The sequence below is a fragment of the Phyllostomus hastatus genome, unplaced genomic scaffold (genome assembly GCF_019186645.2).
Source record: "Phyllostomus hastatus isolate PE091 unplaced genomic scaffold, TTU_PhHast_1.1 phas_scaffold_1674, whole genome shotgun sequence".
NCBI lineage: Eukaryota > Metazoa > Chordata > Mammalia > Chiroptera > Phyllostomidae > Phyllostomus > Phyllostomus hastatus.
This window is the reverse complement of record NW_025334011.1, coordinates 10111169-10131124: the sequence shown is the minus strand read 5'-3', so window position 1 is coordinate 10131124 and position 19956 is coordinate 10111169. Positions and strand designations below refer to the sequence as shown.

Genomic DNA, 19956 nt, shown 5'->3' with positions numbered 1-19956 from the left:
CTGGGGTAGCAATACTTACATCGGACCAAATAGACTTCAAAATAAAGGCCATACCAAGACAATGAAGGTCACTACATAATAACAAAGGAGTCGATTCAACAAAAGGATATTATCCTTGTAAACATATACACACCCAACACAGGGAGCACCTAAATATATAAGGGAAATATCAACAGCAATACAGAGTACAGGATTGTAACATGCCATTAACATCAATGGATAGATCTTCCAGATAAAAAATTAACAAAGTGCCCTGGTTGGGTGACTCAGTTGGTTGAAGCATCGTCCCATATGCCAAAATGTGTCAGGTTCAATTCCCATCAAAGCACATACTTAGGTTGCAGGTTTGATCCCCAGGAGGCAACTGATCAATATTTCTCTCTCATATCAATATGTACCTCCCTCTCTTTCCCCCTTCCTCTGTCTCTAAAATCAGTGAAAATATCCTCAAGTGAGGATAACAAAAAAATCAACACAGCAATGGTGACTTTAAATGACACATTGGTCAAATGGATTAAATTGATATTTACAGGACATTTCATCTCAAAGCAGCAGAATATACATTCTTCTCAAGGGTACATGGAATATTCTCAAAGACAGACCACATGTTAGGAAGCAAAATAAGTCTTAATAAATTCAATAAGATTAAAATCATATCAAGCATCTACTCTGTCTACAATGGTAAAAAAAACTAGTAACTGCAATAATAAAACTGAAATACATTCAAATACATATAGACCAAATAACATGTTGGTAAACAATGAATATGTTAAAAATGAGATCAAGAAAGATATCAAAAATTACCTGGAAACAAATGAACATACAAAACCCTAAAATCTATGGAATAAAACAAAAGCAGTCCTAAAAGGGAATTTTATAGCAAAAAAAAAAGCTCAAACAATCTAACCCTACACTTAAAAGCACTAGAAAAAAAACAGGGATCAAGCAAAAATGAAAAGGTACTCATGGACATGAACAACCATGTGGTGATTGCAGGGAGTGGGGGGAGGCCAGTATAAGGGAGATAAATAGCAATGGAAAAAATACGATAAAAAATACGTGAAGAAAAAAAAAACAAAACCCAGATTAAGTAGAAGAAAGGAAATAATAAATATCAGAGCAGAAATAAATGAGAGAGAGAATAAAAACCTTACAAAAGATCAATGAAATCAAGAGTTGGTTCTTTGAAGAGATAAACAACACTGACAAAACTTTAACCAGACTCATGGAGAGCGAGAGCGAGAGCAAGAGCGAGAGAGAGAGAGAGAGAGAGAGAGGGACAGAGAGAGAGACACACAGAGAGAGAGAGAGACAGAGAGAGAGAGAGACCCAAATAAATAAAATCTGAAATGAAAGAGGAGAACTAACAACTGACACCAAATAAGTACAAGGATTGTAAGAAAATATTGTGAACAATTATATGCCAACAAATTAGACAATCAGGACAAAATGGATAAATTCCTAGAAACATAAAATATTCCAAAACTAAATCAGGAAAAAAAATCAGAGAATCTGAATAGACAGAATACAATTACTGCAATTGAAGCAGTAATCAAAAAACTCCCAGGAAATAAATGCCTGGACCAGAAAGCTTCACAGGTGCATTTTAACAAACATTCAGAGAAGACCTAACACTCTCCTTCTCAAACTATTCCAAAATTTCAGGAGGAAGAAGACTTCCAAGATCATTTTATGAGGCCAGCATTATTCTAATTCCAAAACCAGATAAAGACACTACAAGAAAAGAAAATTAAAGGCCAACCACCCTGATGAACATAGATGCTAATCCTCAACAAAATACTAGCAAACTGAATAGAACAATACATCTGAAAGATAGTACACCAAGAACAAGATGGATTTATTCCAGGGGTACAAGGTTGGTTCAATATCCACAAATCAATAAATGTAATATGACACATAAACAAAATGAAGGATACCACATGATTATATCAAATAGATGTAGAAAATGCATTTGATAAAATCCAGCACTAATTTATGATTAAAAATGCTCAGCAAAGTGGGAATAGAGGGAGCATTCACTAATGTAATAAAGGCCATATATGACAAACCCACAGCCAACATCATTCTGAATGAGCAAAATCCACAAGCATTCCTCTTAAGATCAGGAACAAGACAGGGATGTCCACATTTGCCACTCATAATCAACAAAGTACTAGAAGTCCTAGTCATAGCAATCAAACAAGGAGGAGAAATAAAAAGAGTCCAAGTTGGGAATAAGGAAGTAAATTTGTCATTTTTTGCAGATGATGTGATAATGTATACAGAATCCTAAAGATTCCACAAAAAAAACCTCCTAGAACTGATAAATGAATTCAGTAGCAGGATACAAAATTAATATCTAGAAATTAGTTGCATTTTTATACAGCAATAATGAACTATGAGAAAGGGAAATGAAGAAAACAATCCCAATCACAATTGCTTCAAAAAGAATAAAAACCTCTGAATAAATTTAATCAAGGAAGTAAAAGACTTGTACTTGGAAAATTATAAGACACTAAAGAAAGAAATTGAAGAAGATACAAATAAGTGGAGGCATATACTGTGTTCATGGGTAGGAAGAATTAACATTATTATAATACCCATACCACCCAAAGCAATCTACATATTCAACATAATTCAACATAATTACTGTCAAGATATCAATGATGTATTTCACAGAACTAGAACAAATATTCCAAAAATTTATATGGAACCACGAAAAAGCCCAAATAGTAACACTGGTCTTGAAGAAGAAGAAGAAAGCTGGAGGACTCACACTACCTAATATCAAACTATACTCCAAGGCCATAGTAATCAAAACATCATGGCACTGTTATAAAAACAGACACATAGATCAATGGAACAAAATAGAGGGGACAGAAATAAACTCACACTTTATAGTTAATATATGATAAAGGATATGATAAAGTTAATATATGATAAATTATATTATCATATAATATATGATAATATGATAATTATCATATTATCATATGATAATATATGATATATGATAAATATATGATAAAGGCAAAAACATACAATAGTCTAAAGATGGTTTATTCAATAAGTGGTGTTGGGAAAGTTGGTCAGATATATATAAAAAATAAACTAGACCACTTTCTTATGCCACACACACAAGAAGAAATTCGAGATGGGATAAAGACTTAAACTTTAGACTCAAAATCATAAATATCCTAGAAGAAAATATGAGCAGCAAAATCTTGGACATTACTGGTACCAATATTTTTTTCTCTTTAGGCAAGAAAAACAAAGAAAAAAACAAAAAAGTGGGAATACAACAGTTTTTGCACAGTAAAGGAAACCATCAACAAGTAAAAAGACAACCGGCTGAATGGGAGGTAATATTCACAATGATACATCTGATAGAGTTTAATATTCAAAATTTATAAAGAACTTATAAAAGTCAACACCAAAAAAACTTTCAATTAAAAATTAGGCAAAGGACCTGAATAGACACTTCTCCAAAGAGGACATACAAATGGCCAACAGGCATATGAAAAGATGCTCAACATCACTAATCATCAGAGAAATGAAAAATAAAACTACAATGAGATATCACCTCACACCTGTCAGAGTGGCTATCATCAATAAATCAACAAGCAACATGTTTTGGCGAGGATGTGGAGAAAGGAGAGCCCTTGGGCCCTGATAGTGGGAATGCAGATTAGTGTTGCCACTGTGGAAAGCAGTAGAGTTACCTGAAAAAATTAAAAATGGAACCTCCTTATGATCCAGCAATTTCACTTCTGGGAATTATTCCAAAGAAACCTACAGCACTATTTTGAAAGAATATATGCACCCCTATGTTTATTGCTGCATTATTTACAATAGTCAAGACTTGGAAGCAGCCCAAGTAACCATGAATAGATGAGTAGATCAAAGAGCTATGCCACATTTACACAGAATACTACTGGTCCAAAAAAAAAGAAAGAAAGAAATTTTTATTCTTTGCGATAGCATAGATGGACCTGGAAAACATTATGCTAAATGAAATAAGCCAGTCAGAGAAAAACAAATACCATATGATTTCACTCACATGTGGAATCCAATGAGCAAACAGAACTAGCAAGCAAAATAGAGAGAGACTCATTGATATAGAACAGGCCCACAGCTCTAGGGCTGGAAAGATTATAGAGGTGGAGGGATTGAGCAAAAAAGCAAAAAAAAGCAAAAAAACTCATGAACATAGACAACAGTGTGCGGATTCCAGGGGTTGGTGGGGGGTATATGGAGGTGGAAGAGGGCATGAAGTGATAGACAGTAACAGAAAAATACAATAAAAAGTAATGTTATAAAAATACTACAGATCAATATCAATCATGAATATTATTACAAAAATACTCAATAAAAAATTATCAAATGGAATCCTACACTGCATTGAGAAAATACTACATTATGATCAGGTGAAACACTCTTGGAATGCTAGTTGGTTCAGTATTTGGAAACCCATTAATATCATTCACCATAGTATAGACATAATAATAGAGAAAAATCAAACCAGAACATACAGAACAAATGCTTTAATAGCCTTTAATGAAATCCCATACCTACTTCTGATTAAAAAAACACTTTAAAACAGAAATTGAAAATGTTTTTGAATATGATAAAATATATAAACTTTCGTGCTCAAGACATCATTTTACTTAATAGAGAAAACTAGGGGCATTTCCACCAAAATCAGGAACAAGGCAAAGAGGCCCACTATCTCCACTAGTATTCAACATTTTACAATGGAATTAGCTAATGAAATTACATAAGAGAAATCGATTTAAATTAAGAATTCATAAAGTGAAACTTTTTCCGGAATATCTCAAAGCAGAGTCAGTAAATATTTCTGGAAAGGGCCAGATAAAATTTAGACTTTGTGGGTCATTCAGTTTCTGTTGTAACTATTGAGTTCTGCCACTGTAGCATAAAGGCAGTCAAAGGCAATATATAAATGAATAAGTGTGACTATGTTCAATAAAACTTTATTTACAAAAGTAGGATTTGGCCCATGGGCTATATTTTGTCCACCACCATATTAGAGAATTAATAATAAAATGAAGCCACACAGTAAGTGAAGGCAGCAAAATATTGAATTAACAAACGAAATTCCATAGTGTTCATCGAGACAATCAGTTGAAGGACATACATGCGGAAAAAAAAACCATTTACACCACCAACAAGGGAGATTAAATACTTAGGAATGAATTGAACTAAAATGGACAAAATTCACATGAAGAAAACTTTAATACACTCTTCAAAGTGAAATAATTGGACTTGAAAAAAATGAAAAGTTTCTATAATTTCACTCTGGTTGTGCAGAATGTTAGGGGAAGCTGGGTAATGGCTACAATGGGAACTCTCTGTACTCTCTCTGTTTCTGCAGTTTTCTATTAGTCTGATGCTATTTAAATAAAATTTAAAAAACAAAACTAAAGATCCCGGTGTGTGGGAAATAAATAAAAAGTATTTCTTAAATTTTCAGTTGCAATAGATTTTGTTGTTTAAAGTTTTATAGTATTCTATTAAAAAATTACATTTGGCAAAACACTAGTGTTAGCTGTTTTTTGTAATGTTGATGTAATGTTGATGTGATTTTATATACTTGAAGGCCAACTTACCCCCAGTGAATTCTATACATGTCAGAGACATTAAAGGCCAATGTGAAAGGAAAATTCAGCATAAATAAACGTAATTTTTTTAAACTTACATCAAGATATCTGTTCCATTTTAGATCCTAGAAAAGGACACAATTAATATTCAATAATTTATATTGAGTTTTTAAAATCAGTGGTCTAAAGTACCAAAAAAAAAGTCAACATATGAAATCATTGGTTTCTTAAAAATCACTTTTGATTCAGTGGCCAAACTGTTACTATTAAAGGAAGAGAATTGCTTATGCATTCTATTATACAAAGTTAGTAAAACTGTGCTATGAGTATATGTTTATCCTGATATGTGATCTAAGTTTCAGCGACAGCTTCAGACAAATCATTAAAACATAAAACTGCTTGTCATTAAAATAAGCTCCTAACCCATAAATTATTTAAGACTTACACATGGGAGAAGTATTTATAATTTCTTTACCATGTAACTTAAAGCTCAAAGATGCAATAAATCCTACAAATCTAGCGATAATAGCTCTCTCTAAACTACAGTGCCAAGTGTAATGCTGTTTGGATTCTTACTGAATTCAAAATACTGTTTCTGAAACTGCCTTTGGGCATTTATAAAAACACTGTGGGAAAACCATATTTACAAGTCCAAAAGAATTCATCAGCCTCCCTGTTGCATGAGAGGTCAGTTTAGTCTTCATTTTATGAGGTCTTGTCATAGAATTTGACATTTTTGACCATATTAATCTTCTTCAAATATTCTCTTCCCTTTGTTTTTTCAATAATTCTTCTAGAAGTTTCCCTGGCTTGTCCCTCTCAGTTTCTTTATAGATACGTTTTCTGTCTTTTCGTTTTCCTTGAAAGACTGGGTTCAATAGGATTCTGTTTCTGTCTCTCTCTTTTCACTCTGCTTTCTTTTCTTTACAATCTCTCACATATATACATAACTTCGACTACCAAGTGTTCATAAGACTATATAGCCAACCTACATCTCTATTGTGAGTTTTAGACATGAATAATTAATTTTCCAGTTGCCATGACCCCTTGGATTTCCCATAGGAACCTCAAGATCAACCCAACCATGACTGAAGTCGCCATTCATTAACTATATGATAATGTTTGTTGGGTACCTATCCAGAGCCTGGAACCAGATTAAACATTAAATAAATAATGATGAAAATTTCTTTTTGTTTCTCCCCCTGTGAAGTTGATTCTTCCTTCACTAGCCCTCTGACTATATTGCCTGTATCAGGAAGTGATACCATTATTCATCTAGTGCAATCATCACCTGGTCCTATCCATTCTCTCCCTTTATATCTCTTAATCTGGCAATTTCTTTATTCTTTATTATATTTCACTGGCTTAGTTTAAGCCACCTCCACCTCTGGCGTGTGATGATCTCCTAACAAGTTTCCCTGCCTCAACTTATGCTTAAAACCCTGCAATAATCTTCAATATATTTTAAAATAAAATCCAGACTTATTAGATAATGCACAAAGGCTTAAATTATAATTGCCTATCTATATACCTATACCTACTCTGAGAGCTCCTTGATTGTAGGTGAGAGTTTAAATTGAGTTATTCTCTAATTAGGGCCTCCTTGTTCTCAAGTTATAGCAAATTAAATATCATAATTAACTTAATATGAGAAACATAGAATAAAGGAACTAATCTGTACATAAGTACCTACACTATATGTTCTGACTTTAATCTTCTATTCATGTATTATTACTTACAACTGCTATTAATTGACACTGTTGCTACATGAACAATACTAGCCAACATTTACCTAGCACTTATTATGTATCAAGCATTTTATATATTCATTTAATCATTACAACAACCCAATGGAATAGATACCATTACTACTCACATTTTATATGTTTAACCAGGGGACCAAGTAGTTTAATAATTTGTTGAAGGAAATATAGTTGGTAAGTAATGAGACTGGCCTTCCTGACAATGATTCCAGACTCTTACTCTTAACCATTATACTCTGTACAAAATAAAATAAAGTTGTGTAAGGTATTAAATGAGGACTTTGATTTTGAAACATTAAACAAGGACTCTGATTTTGATACATCTTCATAATACAGACTGTATAGAAAAATACAAAGAAAAAATATAAATGATCCCAAATCCTACCATCCAGAAATAATAATCATTAACAATTACTGTTAATTATTCTGGATACCACTTTATGCCTATAGCTAGATAAAGGATAGATGGATAGATAAGAGAGATATGAATGGATAGATAATAGGCAAAAATAATGTTGTGTACAGTATCTATTGATTTATGCAGATGATAAAATTTGCACTTATCCACTCTGCACTGACTTTGTTTTTACTTATGTCAGTTGTATTATCACATTATAATTATCAATATCTATAAAGTACAGATGATCCCCTAATGATAATTCCTCTATTGTTATGTTTTAGCTTAATATTTAAACGAATGCAATGGTCTCCACTTGTAGGTTTTAGCCACAGTTTTGCTATTTTGAAGTACTCTAAATTCTTGATTGACTAGACTTTTGTAATCAAGCAGTTTTTCAAGACCTAGTGAGTACTATATTCACTACTTTCTTATATAATAGAGAATGTACTTTTGCTTATTTATTTGAAGACAGACTTGGCTAGATGTGAAATTCTTGGACAATATTTTCTCTCCCTCAGGATGTTAATCTGAGGGATTTCATCACTCAACAAATGTCTTTCAACACTAAAAGAAGCTGCAAAGTTTACAGATAATCTATCCTCATAGTCTGCTTCTTTTGCCTACATATACTAAATTTTCCTTCAATTTTCTCTATTTTTGGAGTGCATGTAACTTTTACTACAATGTGTAACTACTAGCCATTTTGTATCAATATTACTAGGGTCTTCTGATCTACAGATTCACAAAAAGTTTCCTTCTGTTATATCCTTTAATTAAGATCACATTCCACTTCCGGCAAGATGGAGGAATAGGTGGACGCACCGTACCTCCTCGCACAACAAAGAATAGAACAACAATAATTTACAGTCATAATATCACTCAGAACTGTCAATGGATTTATCTGAATGGAAGTCGGACAGCCAAGAAGTTGAAGTAGACCCGTACATCCAGACTGGTAGGGGACGACGAGCCGGGCGGGCACGGGGCTGGCACGGGTCGGCGGCGCGCAGAGGTCGGGGAAAATTTGTCCTGAAATCGGCACAACAGCCATCGGGGCGCAAGAACGCAGCGGTGATCCCTGAGTACGCAAGCTGCGGCTGGCGGACCCAGTGAGGCAGCGATTGTGGACCAGGGCAGAGCTCGCAGCCCAGGATCCCAAAGAAGGGTCTGAGCCCAGGAGAACGGAACTACCGCCATTGTTCCCTCCCGCCCCCGCCCCTGCCCCCACATATAATGTCACAATCTAGCGACCGGGGTGCCCAGCCCCAGTGAACACCTAAGGCTCCGCCCCCCACCGTAACAAGAGCGACCAGACCGGAAGGAGAGACAGGGAAAGACATAAGATATGTTTCCAACAGAACAGATCAGTCCCCCAGGACTCATCCTTTTGAGCGACCAAGAAATAGCCAATCTATCAGATGCACAGTTCAAAACACTGGTGATCAGAAAGCTCACGGAATTGGTTGATTTTGGGCGCAATTTAGATGAAAGGTGCAGGTTACCATAAAAGAGATGCAAGAAGATACGCGGAGGAGAGCCAATAGTGAAAGGAAGGAATTTGAGTCTCAAAAAAATACAGTGGACCAGAAGGAAGATAGAATCAACCAAGCAGAAGGAAGATAGAATCAACCAAGCATGATGAAATAAGAATTCAAAAAATCGAAGAAAAGCTTAAGAGCATCAAGGACACCTTTAAACGTTCCAACATCCAAATTATAGGGGTACCAGAAGGGGAGGAGCAACAAGTGGAAAAGTTATTTGAACAAATAATAAAGGAGAACTTCCCCAATCTGGCAAAGGGAACAGTCTTCCAAGAAATCCAAGAAGCTCAGACAGCCCCAAAGAAGTTAGACCCAAGAAGAAACACACCAAGGCACATCATAATTACATTAGCCAAGGTAAAAACGAAGGAGAGAATCCTAGAAGCAGCAAGAGATAAGGGGACAGTAACCTACAAAGGAGTTCCCATCAGACTGTCAGCTGATTTCTCCAAAGAGACCTTACAGGCAAGAAGGGGCTGGAAAGAAATATTCCAAGTCATGAAAGACAAGGACCTACATCCCAGATTGCTCTATCCAGCAAAGCTCTCATTTAGAATGGAAGGGAAGATAAAGTGCTTTTCAGATAAGGTCAAATTAAAGGAGTTCATCATCAGCAAGCCCTTATTTTATGAAATGCTAAAGGGACTTATCTAAGAAAAGAAGATAAAGAAAAAGACATGTATAGTAAAAGGATAGCAAACTCACAATTATTAACAACCACACCTAAAGCAAAACCAAAAGAAACTAAGTAAACAACTAGAACAGGAATAGAACCACAGAAATGGAGGGCACATGGAGGGCTAGCAGTAGGGGGGTGGGAGGAGGAGAGGGGAGGGAAGGTATAGAGAATAAGTAGCATAGAATGTAGGTTGAAAATAGATAGGGGGAGGGCAAGAATAGTATGGGAAATGTAGAAGCTAAAGAACTCACAAGTATGACACATGGACATGAACTAAAGGGGGGGAACGTCGGTGGGAGAGGGGGTACAGGGTGGAGGGGAGTGAAGGGGGAAATGGGACAACTGTAATAGCATAATCAATAAAATATATTTAAAAAAAAGATCACATTCCATTGGTTCCAACCTCTTCTTAAGGAATGCCAATTATTTTTATGATAGATCTCCTTGGGTTCAATATTTATCAATTTATCTGTTATAATTCTAACATATTTTTCTTTTTAATTTCATTTATATTTCTTAAATACCACATATTTAATTTATCTCTCTTGCTTCTATTTGGCTTTTAGTTCAATGATTTTTCTATTTCTCTCCTGGACTCTGATAACTTGAATTTTACTATTTAGATTTTATTGTCACCTTTTTGTAAAACCTTACATAATTTCTTTTAACTGTTTTATTAATGGCCTTGCAATTGTGGCAAAATTATTTGTCTGAATTTACCTGTTTCCCTTTGAGATGAAATTACTTCAAACATAACCCCACAAAAATCTATAATTCTTTTTGTCCTAGAAACACATCTTCATTAAGTTTTGAGCATTCAAATAGTGGATCTGGCTTACTACAAACCTCTATGGATTTATAATTTCACTGTGTTGTTATCTGGCAATCATGGTCTCTAGTATCCTATTCTTTCCTCAGTGTCTCTGGCAGTCTCCTTGGCCTAGAAGACTGTTGTACACAATGTAACAATGACATGTCCATATGATTTTTCCTTAGGCTCCACTTCTCCTGATGTTTTATAAGGCAAAACTAGATCTGTAGTGGGAAATTCCTCATTTCTCCCAAGGCCCATTCAGTTCCCTAATCTCTGCTCTCTATGAAACAAATGTCAGCTGTGAATCTCGTGAACATGACACTTATTTGTGGGGAAAAGCTTGCCATCTGGAGAGGCATGGGCTAGCTGACAACATATTATGCATAGGCCAATAATTCACAGGATTGTGCAGGTGTGTTCACATTTAAGATTTGGAGTTGTGGCCATTTCCTTGTTTGGAGTAATGTGACTTTTTTCTACTTTTGCTCTTTATTGTAGTTTGCATGTCATCACCCAGAAGTCAAGCCTCTCATAAAAAGTCCAAAAAACAGTTCTGCATATTTACCAAAAACTATTTACTGCCACCTTATCATTTACTCTATCTTAAAATTATTTGTCTGTCTCCCCAATTCAATCAAAAGGTCCTGAAGGCCTATTGTTTATCACTAAGTCATTCTTTTTCTTTCATTACATTTTGTTGCTTCAAAGCCTATGTTATGTAACTGTGAAAATAAAAAATGTGTGTAGCTGCTTTCCTCTTGCCATTTCTTGAATGGAATCAACTTAAAAATCAATGAAACAACAATTTACTTAATGTAGTTATATTAAAAAGAGTTAGGAGGCCCATTGTGAAAATAAATGTAATGATGAATTTTTGGGAGTCAACTGGATAACCTAGAAATGACTTATGTGGAAATCATTAAATCTAAGATATAGAATAGCAGGAGCTTTGCAAGAATAGGTTGTAATCTATGTAAATAAAATTTGTCATATTTATTAGGAAATTAGTAGTCATCATAAAAAGGTGATTTGTGACACAAACATATACTACTAATAAACCAGACAATAATAAAATCATCTGAAAGCCATAAAAATATTTCAGGGTAGCTCCTCAAGTGAAGCTTAATCCCATTTCAGGGCTTTTGTGTTTGCTACTCTTTGTCTAATACTTTCTTCCCTGAGGTGCCTTCTCATCTTTCAGGTCTCGGTTCAGATATTATCCTCCCAGAGACCCCTTTCCTCTCTCTTAGTTTCCTCTTTGCACCCAAGCTAAAGTAACCACCTCCTACCCAGTTGCTCTCTTTCAATCACACTGTTTTCAGATGCTTGATAAATATTTGCTCAATGAATAAATAATACACAAATAACATTATAACTCTAGATAACACTTGCTGGGAAAAGAAGCTTGAGAGGTAGAATGGGTTCAGAAGGCAAATGCTTTGAATACAAGGCTAAGGAACTTAGAGGGTTTTTTGTTATTGTTGTTTGTTTTTTTAAGCACTGAGAAGTCATTGAAGGTTCTTTGGGCCAAGGAAACATTATCAAATCTATAGTTTAGAAAAGTAAATTTCAATGCTGTGCAGGAATATATATATAATCTCCTCAAATAACTCAAAATAGAAATATATAACCTATTAAAATGTATAGGCTCTATATTACCCTGTCCTAAAGTCCACTATATTTAATACAAATCATAAGTTTAAATTATTTCCTTAATAACTTCAAAACTTCTACTGATTAGTACTGTCTGAATGACTCAGGCTTTTACCTCATTTCAGAATCAGAGGAATCACAAAACTCAAAATGGGGCAGGACCAGAGTATTGATAGAAGGGAAACTCCCCTACCAGGTTTTGTCTTTATCCAGTATTAGTAAGGTAGACATGGGGACTGATCTCTTGCTCCATAACACCTGCTAGGCCAAATGCCTGCACAGCTTCAGGAAAGTGGGATACTAAGATTTCAGGAAGATAAAATCAGCCATCAAGGTCTCTCCTTTGTCTGACCTCATTGCATTTGTTGACTCTGTCTCCTACTTCTATCTTCCTCAGATTGGTCTTTCCATCCTTGCATGTTCTCTTACTGTTTGGGTCTCTATTCATGTGTCCTTCAGTCATGCTTCCCCATTGTTCCACACATTCAAATAGATTCTGCTCATTAATGATATACTTTATCCACTTCGTCCAGAGAACTCATTATGACAATTGTTATTGGCTGAATTATGGCTCCCACATGTTCCTATGTTGAGTACCTCAAAATATGACTATATTTGGAGATAGGGTCTTTAAACAAGTGATTAAGTTCAAGTGGAGCATTTGGGGTAGGTCCTAATCCAATCTGACTGCTGTCCTTATAAAAAAAGATGAGGACACATAGAGAGATGCCAGGGGCACAAGTGCAAGAAGGAACTACCATGTAAGGAGGTGTTGGGAACCACTTTGTCTGGTTTCAAAAGCTGTAACCCCCATTCCTAAGGCTGAGTAAGGAGACCTTGGGACCATAAGCCACTAAGGAGACAAAGCTTATCTTTCTGGCAGGGGTGCTGCCTCTGCCCTCTTTTACTTCACCCTGCTTGGCCCTGGGCAGATGGTTGGTTAGTCAATGACAGGTAAGATTCTCAAAGGAGGGACAACCTAAGAAAGGCACAGTCACAATGGGGCCATCAGGGAAGGACTTGGGAGGCTATAGAAAAAGTGGATGATGGACCCTCACCCCTCTGCTTTGACATAGCCTGAGTCCTCATTCTGTCTGCAAGAAGTCTCCTAATCTCTTGGCCACCATACTTCTCCTGCCTGCCTGAAACAATGCCAGAGGGCAGTGCAGCCCTGGGCAGGAATGGGCAGTTCCCTGGGACAATCCTGCCTAAGAAAGAATGCATAAAACCCTGTGAAACCTCTTTTGCTAATACCCTGAATTTAAATGATAAGGGTCCAAGCATGAAATGAGTTTGTTTCCCAAAGTTTTATGGCCCTTTAGCTAACTGACCCTGACTCAAAATAAGCCCTCATAGTTTTTTTAATGCTATCTATCTATTGTTTGATCATTACTGCCTTACAGTGGTTGATAAGCTTTATGTATACGCCCTGTATTCCTGTGCAAATTGAACCCAATAAAAGCCCACTGAGGAACAGGCTCATGGTCTTCCTTTGAGAGATTGGCCACCTTTCCTTCCCAAGCAGATCACGTCTTGGTAGACTTATTCTCATCCACAACAGCTGTGGGGGCGGGGGGTACTCTGTTGGACAAAGCTCCCCCATAAGGAGGCAGCAAGAAGGTGGTCATGTGCAAGCTAAGGAAAGAGGCCTTAGGAAAAACCAACCCTGCTGGCACCTGGATCTTGGATTTACGGCCTCCAGAACTGTGAGAAAGTAAAATGTCTATTGTTAAATACCCAGTCTATGGTATTTTGTTATGGCAGTCCTAGAACACTAATAGACTTTGGTACTAGGAAATAGGGTGCTTCTGTGACCAAAAATGTGCAAGTAGGCAGAAGTATGCAAGATAATTAGGCAGAAGTATTGTATTTATTGTATTTATGTGGAGATTAAGTATGGTTTGAGATGCATGTACAAGTGCTGGGCTGAGAGGAGGTGAATTTATTATAGCTCATTTTTATGTGTCAACTTGACTAAGATAAGGGATGCCCAGATACTTGGCCAAATATTATTCTGCTTATTTTTATGAAGGTGGTTTTTTTTTTTTGAGTGAAATTAACATTAAGTTGATGGACTTTGAGTAAAGCAGATTATCACACCTAATCAGTGGACCTTAATCAATTGAAGGCTTTAATAAAACAAGACTAACCACCCTGAGCGAGGAGTTCTGCCAGAAGACTGCCTTTCAACTCAAACTACAACTCTGAGTCTCCAACCTGCTAGCCTACTCCATCAGAATTTGGACTTGCCAAGCCTCTACAATTGCATAAGCCAATTCCTAAAGTCTATCAATCAATCAATCTCTCTCGCTTTTTCTCCTCTCCCCACCACCCCACACCCTGTTGTTTCTGATTTTCTGAAGAATCCTAATACAACAACTTTGACCCATATGGGATCCTCCTTTTCCAGATATATAATCTTGATATTGCTCTTATATTGTATCACATTTAAGCCTTCCTAATTAGACAATAATTTGCTCAAGGACCAAGATCAGAGCTTAATATCGTTTGTTTTTTCCCCTTCACCTGTTCACAACTCTTACTAGGTGCTCATAAGTTTTCTAACTTGAATTGAGAAACAAGAAGAATACAATGGGAATGCTACCTGGAGCTACCTAAAATCTCAGTGAGGCAGATAATTCTTCCCTGGGATACAAAGAAAATTTTTGTTAAGGTTTCTGCATGGAAAATTGATTACTAGGTATTTGAAGTCCTCCCAATACACCCAGCTTCAGGCTTCCAGCTCATCCAAGGGAACACTTTGGCTCTGCAGGTCATGATTTGGTAACCTTGTGGTTATTGATATGTAAACACATTTCACTTTTTCATCACTCATGCACACCAATTTTAAATAATGACACTATTCCATGACTACCTGTTTCCCCTAATATTCTCAAAATCATTCAGTCTGTAGGGCCACTTACATCATACTTTCAGGTTCTACTGCACAAGCAGCAATTGCTTTTGTGACATTGACAAGAAGAGCTTGGTTTATTCCAACGAGGAGGTTCACAAGTGGTTGAATGCCACCACATTTCCGGACAATGACTCGGTTTTCATGTTCTTGACAACATTCTCCCAGTGCACCAACCACATTCACAAGAACTTCTTCAGGCTGGTCAGTTAAAAGTCCCACCAGTGTTTCAATGGCTTTGTATTCCCGAAACCTAAGTTTATGACAAGAAAAAGAAGTGGGGAGGGAAGGAAAGAGGAAAACAGTATTATTTTTGGTATAAAGTTAGCTGATAATTAATAATAATAATAATAATAATAGTTAAAAATTACTAAATGCCAAATATATGCTCATTCCATCCTTAAAAAAAAAACACTACAATGTAGATACTATTATAATCTCTATTTTCAGAAAGTTAGTCTGAAGCCTGGTAGATAGTGAAACCGGCATCTACACCTAGCCATCTCCGCCCTTAACCACCATGCTGTACAGCCTCTAAAACAACTCCAGCTTCTTCCAGATTTGAGCTGCAACAATTCCACTGTTTCCCCATTTTAGAGACCACTGTGTATAAGCAAAGCAAAATAAATCTATTTTGTGTTAAATTGGATATGTGATTGTTTTTAAGATAATCATCACAATGAAAGAAGGAAGAGTTGCCTCAGAACATCCTTCATAGAGGGTGAGAACTCTAAAAATAAATGAAGAGATGAATCTGAACATTAAATTAAATCAAATGGTCATAAAGTGTACAAATACTTTGAAATTCAATGAAATGATTTCAAAATGACCATTATTTAAGATTAACTGGTTAGTTGGCATTTAGCTGACTCATCTTGTTTATCTGCATAGGAGAGAAGAATGGAACTACTTCCACCTTTAAAGATTCAGTGGGAAATTCATCTCCTCACCTCGATATGTCTCTGCTGGAAATACAAGAAATACTTCTCATTTAAGTGGCTGTTCATATGCCAAACAGCCCATTTGCACATAAAGATTATGTCAGCAAGCCCCTGAGCCCTACTGAGGCACAGAAAGCCATTGCCTGCTGGTGTGATAGGAAGTAGGGGTCTTTAATTTCTAAGAATTCCTTAATTTTGCCAACTTAGTCCAAAATGTACATCTATAAAAACTATAGGAGTAGCATTAGAATCAGCTCTTTCTTAAATAGTATTAAATTACAAGACTATATTTTGGTGGCCTTATTTTTATTACAGAATATAGAATGCCTTCTCTTACTTGGTTACATTCTCTTTGCTGATGGAACATTTCCATATTGCCCCTGTGACAGCGGCCAAACGTTCTTTATTGTCAGTGTTATTGAGCAAACTGGCCAGGGGTTTAAGTCCTCCATGCAGCCTAACCAGGTCACGGGTCTCCTCATCTTCAGCACACTACACAAAAAGTCAAGTCAGAGGGTATTAGTTAGCAAGCATATCAAGATTTCAGTGATTATTAAAGAGGCTGCCATTCTAGTAGCTATGAAAATTCTTTTCAGAGAGTCTAATTTTTTGCGGGTGCCTCCAAGTAAAATATATTAAGTAATTCTTCTCTACAGACAGTGTCTATCTTCCCTTACATGATTTTGGAGATGTTTAGCAGTTTCTACATAAAGCACTTCGGCAATTCTCCCAAGCCAGTTTTGAGGTAGCCTTGGCTTCCACCAAGAAAGAGGCAGAGGGTGGTATGAAACCCTCTGTCACATACATGGAGAATGTCACAGACATGGAGGGAAGGTTTCTATTGTGATGCAACCCAGAGTCTTGAAAAGCATAGTAGAAAATATAGAATAGTGACAGGGATTCAGTCAAATCTTCAATGACTCACAAAATCTAAGAGATGAGGAATATCCCCAATAAAGTTTCTATGCCAAGAGCAGTGAGTTTTATCAATAGGAACTGACATTTTATTCAAACATGTTTATCCGTATTTATGTCATCCTTTGAAATCAATGTGTACTGCATAGATGTTCCTACTTGATCATCCTTCCCAGATAATAGAGCCAAAAGATGATTAATTTAGTAAGGTTTGCTATTATCTTCAGCATAGAGTTGGTCTTTGAGGCCACAGGATACAGATACATGTGATGCATCATCAATGAGCACCACTGGAAGAAATTCTCATCATAATGCACCACGAGGCACCAGCCATGCTTAACTTCTATTCGTGACTTTCTGTTCTTTCTGTTCAGTTGCAACTTTAAAAAATTAATCTCTATTTCTAACTGACCCTTCATGGTTACTCATATGAGGCACACATAAAGTGAAGGCTATATATCCTGGTTATGAGCTGGCTGCATGCCCTCAAAACTTGTAAGTAGGACTCCTAACCCCTGTACTGCAGAATGTGACTATATTTGAAGACAGGGTCTTCAAAGAGGTAATCAAGGTTAAACAAAGTCATTGAGGTGGGCTGTGATCAATTATGACAAGTTTCCTTGTAAGAGGAGGCTATTAGGACTCTGAAGAAAGATCCTGTGAAGACAGAGGGAGAATGATATATAAACATGAAGATGGCCATTTACAAGCCAAGGACAGAGACCTCAGAAGGAACCAACTCTGCTGACAATTGGTCTCAGACTTCTAGCCCCCAGAACTATAAGGAAATACATATCTGTTGCTTAAGCCATGCAATGTGTGGTACTTTGTTATAGTATCCCTAGAAAACTATTGCAATACTTTATTGCCATGAACCCCCTTACTGACTCTGTCTTTTGGGTACACTCTCACTTAGCACATTTTAAAATTCACTCCTCTAGGAAATCTATTCTGATTAGGCAGAAACTGGTATGGCCATCTTTTAGCAGCCATCTTTTCTTCCCATTTACCACTGCAATCTGTTTTTGGGGATACAGGAAGTCCCTCACTTAACATCACTGACAGGTTCTGTGACTTTAAGCAAAAAGACACGATGAAACAAATTTCACCATAGGCTAATTGATACAAACAAGAGTTAAGTTACTACAGCATCTCATCAACATTATAATGAAATTAATGTTGAATGAAACTGTTATTTGAGGACCTGATATACTATGAAATTTATAACCCACAAAAAAATGAATGAAGATTAAAATAAATACATAAACAGATAAAACAGGAACACACACACATGCACTCATTCATCCACTTGTCTTGGTCAGAGATACATTTCCCCAAGACCACTATATTTGGATGGGATATATAAAAACCAATACAGAAGTACCATATACACATTTGACTATTTTACACTAAGTAAATCATTTTAGCAGACAAAGATATACAAGTGTCTTATAGAATTGTAAATGATCAGACATGTTAGATGGAAGGTTTCTCTCTGAAATATTCAGGCATCTGTCATTAGCACAGGACAGTGCATCTCAGACCTCTTGTGTGTGAAGATCCTTAGGATTCTTGTAAAAAATGCAGATTTCTGAGTTTCATCCCCCAAAACTGAGATCTCATGTTTAGAAACATCACCTTAACTCACATGTAGAGCAAGACCCAGACTGTGCAGAGGACCCACTTTACCTGGTAGATGGCCATGGCACAGTGTTCCTGCAGTTGCTCATTCTCACTGTTTAGGTTTTTTACTAGATTTTCAATGATCCTTTCTGCTTTGATTGCAGCTCGGTAGTTTTCCTAGGAATATGAATGTAAATATTTATGTATATATTATGCATGCATATAAGCATTCACTTACATTTCTTAATAATTACACTGAATACACTTTCTTAGTAAATACATTAAAGTCCGAGGTTAAATCAATGTAAGAATTTAGTCAGTTTTTAAAAATAAATCACACAAGTACCAATTTAATTAATGTTCTACAAGTGTGATTTTCTCTTTTTAATAGAATGCTGACTTCTTGGGAAAAAAAAACACCTTAGCAGTTGTGATAACCTTACAAATTGTTTTGTAGCTAAAGAAATTTAAGGTACATGGCCTGAGTACCTCTGATGCACATTCTTGCAATGTCCCCACCACCGGAATCAGCATGTTCCCATGAGATGTCTTCAGCAACCGGGCCAACAGCGGAATGCCCCCAGCCTTACGTATGGCTTCTTTATTTGCGTAACTCTTGCTGCAGCTCCACAGTGCCAGCGCCCCACAGCGAGCCACCTCCTCGTCTCTGGCATCGTACAGACTTGACTGAACAGGTTCTGTGGAATTCTGTGCACAGTCGAGTAGAACAACCTACAAAATAGATACACACAGTGTACATGGGAATCTTTCCAATAAAATTTAATGCATCCCACAGAAGCTCGAGGGTTGCTACCAAGCTCACCTCCATGAAAAATATGTTTTAAAATAAACTTTCATACTATGAAGCAGTCAATGAAAGCAAAGAAACAACACCCTTCTAATCACCTTCCTCCAGATTTGGGAGCTTTTACATTTCTTTCCCACAAGAAATTTAATCCTACCATGATAGTATTTTCTTAATATGGCTCTATAACATTTACATTGGTATGATTTGTTAACCACATCCTCAACCCTGGTTTCATGAAAAAGCAGGCTCCCTACAGCCATAAGAACTTTCTAGTGAGAACTGAG

At 36.3% G+C, this 19956-nt stretch overlaps 1 protein-coding gene across 3 annotated transcripts in view; it reads right to left on the bottom strand.

Annotated features, from left to right (window-relative positions):
* Positions 1-19956, bottom strand: part of ODAD2 (outer dynein arm docking complex subunit 2) — a 187238-nt gene that overhangs the window by 89319 nt on the left and 77963 nt on the right. For all 3 annotated transcript variants that reach the window (XM_045857958.1, XM_045857960.1, XM_045857957.1), the window contains exons 12-15: positions 19354-19596; positions 18931-19041; positions 16664-16818; positions 15396-15638 (exon numbers count right to left, since the gene is read on the bottom strand). In XM_045857958.1, coding sequence (XP_045713914.1) covers positions 15396-15638; positions 16664-16818; positions 18931-19041; positions 19354-19596 — 752 coding nt within the window. The remainder of the gene's footprint in view (positions 1-15395; positions 15639-16663; positions 16819-18930; positions 19042-19353; positions 19597-19956) is intronic.